Source organism: Chionomys nivalis, chromosome 8 (genome assembly GCF_950005125.1).
Source record: "Chionomys nivalis chromosome 8, mChiNiv1.1, whole genome shotgun sequence".
NCBI classification, from domain to species: domain Eukaryota; kingdom Metazoa; phylum Chordata; class Mammalia; order Rodentia; family Cricetidae; genus Chionomys; species Chionomys nivalis.
The window spans coordinates 65,834,339-65,841,642 of record NC_080093.1 but is presented as its reverse complement, the minus strand read 5'-3'; the positions used below and the strand labels follow the sequence as shown (position 1 = coordinate 65,841,642).

The following is a 7,304-nucleotide window of genomic DNA, read 5'->3' as shown; positions in this document are numbered from 1 at the left end:
ACTGGCGAGCGAGAAGCTCTTCTCATCTCCCTCTGCACCACACTTGACTCTGAGTTGTTGTTCAGTGTTTATCACATCCATGTCTGCAGCAGTCACTGCTAATGATGGTGGGGCTCCTGGCCATCACTCATACCTTGTCTCCATTGCTCTTGGGCTAGCTTCCAAGCAGGAATTGACTCGGTTTGGGCGCATTAACTAGTAGGATAGGAATGGCTAACTGGACAAACTGGAGTTCTCCATCAAGAGAGGGGAACCATGTAGAGAAGGCTACTTATAACGCACTCTTCAAATCTTCCGTTCATCTTTGTGGCATGAAAGTGAGGCCACCAGAGGGGAGTGAGGGCAGCCTCGGGTCAGCACAGAGACCAGACAGGGCTGGAGGCTGTCGGCAGATAGATGTCTCAAGTTTTATAGGAAAGCAGAGGAAAGACCCACAGGAGAGATGCATGAGGCTGTTTAAGGACAGTTTTAGAAACAGTGTGTCCAGGACAAAGATGTGGGGCACAGAAATCCCCAGAAACCGAGGCCAATCCAGGCGTTCTTGCTGGGAGGAATCAAAACTTTGATTTCTGGGTGTTTCTAGAAAACACAGTCCTTTTTGTCTTCCCAGGCAGCCACTGCCGTCTGTTGTGGAATATCATTAACTAGGCAAAGATGTGTTACATTTGTTTATGCTGTGGACTATCACTTTAACTGTGTAGAGATGTGTTCCTTTTGTTTCTGCTGCATTTGTTTAGTTATGTAAAGATGTGCTGCATCTGTTTCACCTTGCCTGCCCAAGGTGGTCTGATAAAAAGCTGAAGGACCTATAGCTAGGCAGGAAAGGGTTGGGCGGGGCTTCCGTGCAGAGAGAACTCTTATGGGCATCACACATAAGTAGAAACAGAAAGTGTGCGGTCTTCCAGGACTGGCTTCATTCACTTAGCATGGCATTTCTATATTCATGCTCGGATCTTGATCAGTTCCTAATCCTTCACAAGCCTGAAAAGTACTTCACTGCACGACCCTTACCACTTTCCTTTTGCCACCCATCATCAGAGGATCATCTCAGTTATCCCCACTTTGAGGCTACCATAAGCAAACGGCTATGAATACTCATGTCTAAGCTTGTGTGTGGACACACGTTCTGGATTCTACCGGATGTGTGCCCAGTGAGAGAGCATTATGTATGACCCTTTGGAGTGCTGCATTGTGGATTGTTCCTCAAGGGCTTGTAGCAAACACTTTGACACCATGGGCACTGCCCTGGGAATGAACCATGAGGGTCCTAGTGGGATTTGAAATACATGGAGCTGCATGTCTGTCCATTTGGACAGCCCCACTCCCAAAGGGTTGCCCAAGGGCTCCTAGATCTCCACTGTTACACATGGCCTAGAGTGACATTCACAGAGTTCTTGTATAAATCAGTCAGGGAAGTGGGAGCTGGCCCTGGTTCTGCCATTGAAATTTAGTGAAGGCCAGCAAGGCTTTTAGTCTCAGCTACTCGCCTGTCCTGAGATTCCTAGACTGCCTCACCTTCCAGGTGCGAGGCCTATATATTAGAGAGGGCTGGAACCTCCTCAAGTCATGCTGGACCATGGTCAACTAGTTATTCTTCCTTGGAGACTTTCAGGACAGAAAAAGAAGGAGCCACTGGTTCCCAGGGCCTTGTTGAGAAAGGCAAATGGGAACTTGTCACTTTACTCTCTTTTACTAGAACACCCAGGGGACCTGTAGCACCCCCAGAAGCTTCAGCTTGACCAGTGTCGCTCAAGATGAGGAGACAGATTTCAGCAGTGTCTCACACATCTCAAAGCTGCCAGGCTGATTTCTCCCTGCACACATTGGCATGTACACACACCCATAAAGAAGGCATCCTCCCAACATTCTCTTCTGGCCTCCATGCACCAGGCACAAATGTGGTACATCGGTACACAGCAGGAAACATCAGAGTTTTGTCATTGAAGGGAAACCCCTTTATTTGCTCTAGCTATCTGTCCCCCTCCCCCGCCAAAGTTGAAGTTCCTATCTATGCTCCCTTGGAGGAGGCTGAGAATCTATTTCCTGTCACACCTGGGTTGTTTCCTAGTGCCCGGACTCAGTGTTTGGTCGGAAGCTTCAGTTTTTCAGTGACTGCGAAGGATAAAGAAAACAGCCTGCCCAGCGGGGACAGGCCCATAACGTAGATCTTCTGATAGTGGTGACGTGGGGGCTAGACTCAAGAGTTGCTGGAAACAAGGAAGTTTCAGCAATAGGATCTCATCTTGGAGACACCATGGAGGCAGAGCAGGAGAAGCCGAGGAGTTCAGGAGAAGAGCAGGGAGGAGGGACCTGGGGACGCGGTGTGCAGGAGGAACGCAGAGCAGGACTCTTGTGCATGCTCGGGACTGGGGGCTTCAGTATGGGGAGCGGGCGGTCCTGTGTTTGTGCAATTTGCAGGAATCTTCTTCCGGCAGCCAGTACATCTTAATGGCGTCACTCGGGTGAATGCCCCGTGATATAAAGTCCTGGTTCATGAGCATCAGGTCTCCAGGAAAGCCACTGATGGGGAAGAGGTTTCTGTTCGTCAGGCCCGTGATGCGCCGCTCCCGTCTCTTTTTAGGGAGGAAAGTCTTCCGGTCGTTCGGACGGCATATCAAACACCCCTTGCGTTCTTCTGACTTGAAAATGACGTCCATCGTAATTTCTCGTGTTTTGGTGGGTTTGAGCTCTGCCTCCCCTTTCTCCTCCTGGCTGACTTTATCAGAACTATCCCTGTTGAAGTTATCCCCTTCTTCACTGGATTTTTCTGTGGCGGTGGAACCCAGCTCCGCTCCCGACCGCAAGGTGGCGCTCCAGAGCCTTTCACTGTGTGGCGAAAACTGCTTACTCTTCAGGGCTCTTGCCAACTGCATCCTTTTGATATGCTTGTTGATGTCGGTCATCTCTCGGTGGGGGATCTTGAACTCCTCTGCAGGCAGAACCACCTTTGCTGTCCATATTTTCTCCGGGGGTACACACACAGAGCACAGAGAAGAGGACTCTCTTCTATATTCTGTCGCCTTTTTGTAGTCCGAAGACTGTGCCTGTAGCTCTTTCAGCATCTTCCATTCTCTCTTGTGTTGGTCAGCCAAAAATCTCCTGGCTGCTATAGTGTGCACGCCACCAAGATGCTGGGAACAGAACATAGATGGTTAGAAAATCTCAGCACCTAGGGATAGGCAGCCCTTGTGGAAAGAAAATTAGCTTGCGGCTGGTTCTCCCTCCACTGCTAAGAGCACTGAATTCATATAAATGAGAAAGAGGGTAGACTTTGGGGATCAGATAGGTCTGGGTGCAAAGCCTGGCTCCCCTTCCATCCACTATGGATTTAGAATCATTTTATTGACCTTATGAAGATTACTGTGAAGTCTCAAAAGAAAATGTATGTGAGACTAGCGTGTGTGTGCACGTGTGCGTGTATGCGTGTGTGCATGCGTGCGTGTATGCGTGTGTGCATGTGTGTGCATGCCTGTTGTGTGTGTTATGTTCTTATCAAGGTGACTAAACACCTGAGAAGGAATTCAAAGGAGAAGCACTGGCTCTGGCTCACAGTTTGAGGGGACACAACCCATCATGGTAGGGAAGGCATGGTGGCAGATGGCTCCATGGTGGTGGGGGCATGGAGCAGCTTGCCCACTTCTCAGAGGATCAGGATAGAAACAAAGGCCAGGCAAAAACCAGAAGGCCCATCCTCAGGGACCCATGACCCCCGCCCTTCCTCAACCATTAGACATCACCCCCTTAAAGTTCCATAACCTTTCGAAACTGTGCCACAAACTGGGAGTCATGTGTCGAAAGACATAAACACGCGGGGGACGTGTTACACTCAAAGTCCACCATAGTGCCAGGTGAGTCCTTAAGAAGCGACAGTCTCATAATCTAGTATCACAGTTATATTTGTGTTTTCAGTATGTGTTTTCTGTTTGAGTATGCATATGTGTTGCTGACATATAGGGGGTGGGTGCATGTGCACTCGGAGACCAGAAGAAGACATTAGGTGCCTTCACCTATCACTTCCTTTGAGAAGTCGTCTCTCACAGAATTAGAAGTCGCCATTTTGTTTAGGCTGGCTGGCCAGCAATCTCTCAGGGTCCTCCTGTCTCTGCTCCCCAGTGCCAGGATCACAGCACACGCAGTCATGTCTGACCTTTTTACACAGGTGTTAAGGATTCAGGTCTTCATGTCTGTACAGCCAGGGTACTCACCCTCTGAGCTACTTTTCCGGTACAGTATGGCTGTACTCCTGATTGGGACGTTCAGAGAGTGAAATCTGTCAGTAGACACAGCCAACAGGAGCTATTGTGGAAATCAGATCCTTTGTGATTGGTGGTTTATTTTTGGTTTGTTTTTTTTGTTTTTGTTTTTTGAGACAGGGTTTCACTGTAACTTTGGAACCTATCCTGAAACTAGCTCTTGTAGATTTTGAACCCTGGGATTCCTCCTATCTCCACAGGCAGACTCCAGAGGGACTTTGCCCATGCAAACTTGAGAGCACTTACTTGGATCTCTTGTTCCATTGGGGAGTATTTTCCAAGTGCAATGCGTGGGTCTGATTTGTAGAATGCCGTCCATATCCTGGAAGGCAGGGGGGCAATGAGTTAGTTCTTGAAAGGGTCTTTCTAGTGTCTTCCTGTGGTGAGAAACTGGCAGGTGGTGGTTCTACATTAACTAGGCTGAGGACACCTAGGAAAGAGCTGGGTACCCAAGCCATACTCACCCCAGAGGTGATGCCGTACAGAGGTCCTCTTTGTGGTATGGAAAATCTTGAACTATCAAGGGGTGGCTGACACTGGAGGTCTTGGATGGCTTTCTGTTATCTTGCTCTCCCTCAGCAGTGGTCCCTTCCTGGGCCTTCAGATGTCCAGCTCTCTGGCTTCTAAGCCTCTGAAAGCGATTTTCCCACTCTTTAATCATACTCTGGCAATAGGTTAGGGCAGGAGGTGTTACTGCCTGGAGTTTGTGTCCTACACAGTTTAATGGGCGCTCAAGGGACAGCCAAGAGCACTTACCATGTCATAACTGGCTTAGCCAAGGCCTTATTGTGAAGTCTGTTGAGTGACTCTCGGGGTAAAACACTGTCACTCTGTGGCAGGCTGGAGCCCAGGAAGAGGCTGGGAGGCAGAGCAACTCCTCGCCTCTATCGGGATTAGGACTTTGCATCGATGACTACTTAAGGTGGTTTTTGAGGTGCTGTTTTTTTTCTTAATAACTATATAACAAAATTATTTCCTTATTTTTGGTCAAATAAATTACAAATGTTTACTCCTACACCTTTATATGAAACATTTTACACACACCTTTTTATTTTTATACACCTTTGGGTTTTTTTTTATGTATTTGCATGTGTGTCAGAGTGTATGCATGGGTGTCACACGCATGCAGTGCCTGCAGAAGCCAGAAGAAGGCATCGGATCCCCTGGATGAAGTTACGGTTGGTTGTGAGCTGTCATGTGGACGCAAGAAGCAAAACGGGTGTCCTCTTCTGCAAGAGTAGCAAGTATTATTAACCAATAAACTATCCAGCCCTACCTTTTCAGTTTCTTAGAAGTGTCTTTTGGTGGATGGAAGTTCCTATGTTGATGCCAGGTGTATTCTAATTATCGATATTTCCCTTTATGGTTAATGCTTTCCTTACACTGTATAAGAAATTGTCACCTATCCAAAGTAGGAAGATGCTCACACTCATACACATGTAATTATCTCTAGGATAATCATTAACACTATAATTTATTAACTGCTTTTTTGATTTCTTTTGAGTGTATTTCCAGTTTTTTTTTTTTGTAATGGCTGTTAAGAAGGTATATATATGTACTTATGAGCAAGCCAAAGGACTCTCATCTCTGTATCCACAGTCGTCCCTACAGCCACCATCCTGGACTCTGGCTCCCTCTGGTAGGATCTTACAGCTTATACCAATCACTCTTCTCATTACTTGCCTTGAGTTTCTTCTGTCATGTGCCTTGCTGCCATAATGAGAACCGTTCCTTCTGGAAGTTGTCTTCGCCGTGGGTTTTATCACACCAATAGGAAAATAACTAATATATTCTTCTCTTGGTTTCTTGTGCTGCTAAGATCCACCACAGAGCATGAGCAGGGATTTCTTGAAGTATAGGCAGACATTATGCTGGCTAGTTTTATATCAATTTGATACAAGCTAGAGTCATCTGGGAGTAGGGAGCCTCAGTTGAGAAAATGCCTTTATGAAATCAGTCTGTAGGCTAGCCTGTTAGGGCATTTTCTTTTTTTTCTTTTTTCTTTTCTTTTTTTTTTTTTTTTTTTTGGAGGGGATTTTTTTTTTTTTTTTTTGGATTTTTTTGAGACAGGGTTTCTCCGTAGCTTTTTGGTTCCTGTCTTGGAACTAGCTCTTGTAGACCAGGCTGGCCTCGAACTCACAGAGATCCACCTGCCTCTGCCTCCCGAGTGCTGGGATTAAAGGTGTGCGCCACCACCGCCCGGCTGGCATTTTCTTAATTAATAATTGGTAGGGAAGGGTTGAACCCATTGTGGTTAGCATCATCCCTGGACTGGTGGTCCTGCTTTCTATAAGAAAGCAGACTGAGCAAGCCCCCAGGAGCAAGCCAGTAAGCAGCACCCCTCCATGACCTTTGCATCAGCTCCTGCCTCCAGGTTCCTGCCCTGTTAGAGTTCCTGTCTTGACTTTTTTTCTGTGGTGGAAGTGAGGTAGAAGTGTAAACAGTATAAACCCTGTCCTCCCCATCTTGTCTTTGGCTGTGACATTTTATCATAACATTAGTAGCCCTGACTAAGACACATGGGTTCCTAGAGCGAGGGAACTAATATGGCAGGCCTTCATCTTCAAATCAGGGCTAGCATCTTTGTTTCTTTTCCCATAACTGTGATGAAATACCCTGATTAAAGCGGCTTAAGGGAGAAAGGCTTTGTTATAGATCACAATTTGAGGTACAGTCTGTTTGTATTCAGGCATCAGTACTGGCCTGCCCTTGGGGTTCAGACAGGCGGTGTCTTCAACTGTAACCACCAAGAGCACCTCCTACACACATTCACAAAGTCCCCTTTTAAAAGGGCCCTGCCCATCTCCCAGCTCTCTTTCTCTGTCCTCTTTTTCTGTCTCTCTATCTCTCTTTCTATCTTTCTTTCTCTCCTCCCTTCTCTTCTGTACTCCTTTCCCCAGAGGCTGGTTTTACCTCTCCTCTCCCCTCTTTTCCCATTCAATTTCCGCCAGTAAAAACCCCTCCACTTGCACCCTGTCACATGGTGTCTTTCTCTCTTGCACTGTTTTTATTTTTAAAAATTACAACAATCTATCATGGTGGAGAAGCAAG

At 47.0% G+C, this 7,304-nt stretch overlaps 1 protein-coding gene across 1 annotated transcript; it reads right to left on the bottom strand.

The window, feature by feature from the left end:
- Positions 1-2,375: 2,375 nt before the first annotated feature.
- On the bottom strand, positions 2,376-4,914 carry C8H10orf120 (chromosome 8 C10orf120 homolog). The gene is made up of 3 exons (XM_057778725.1): positions 4,718-4,914; positions 4,500-4,575; positions 2,376-3,131 (listed from the first exon to the last, which is right to left on the bottom strand). Exons 1-3 carry the CDS (start codon positions 4,912-4,914, stop codon positions 2,376-2,378), a joined length of 1,029 nt encoding a protein of 342 aa, XP_057634708.1.
- Between the last annotated feature and the right edge of the window lie 2,390 nt (positions 4,915-7,304).

What these genes read in the sequence shown, in the direction of transcription:
- C8H10orf120 (XM_057778725.1), bottom strand. Translation starts at nt 4,914, where the DNA reads ATGATTAAAGAGTGGGAAAATCGCTTTCAGAGGCTTAGAAGCCAGAGA. An exon ending in TGTACGGCATCACCTCTGGG is followed by an intron (nt 4,576 to 4,717) that starts GTGAGTATGGCT and finishes CCTGCCTTCCAG; the next exon opens with GATATGGACGGCATTCTACA. An exon ending in CAATGGAACAAGAGATCCAA is followed by an intron (nt 3,132 to 4,499) that starts GTAAGTGCTCTC and finishes TTCTGTTCCCAG; the next exon opens with CATCTTGGTGGCGTGCACAC.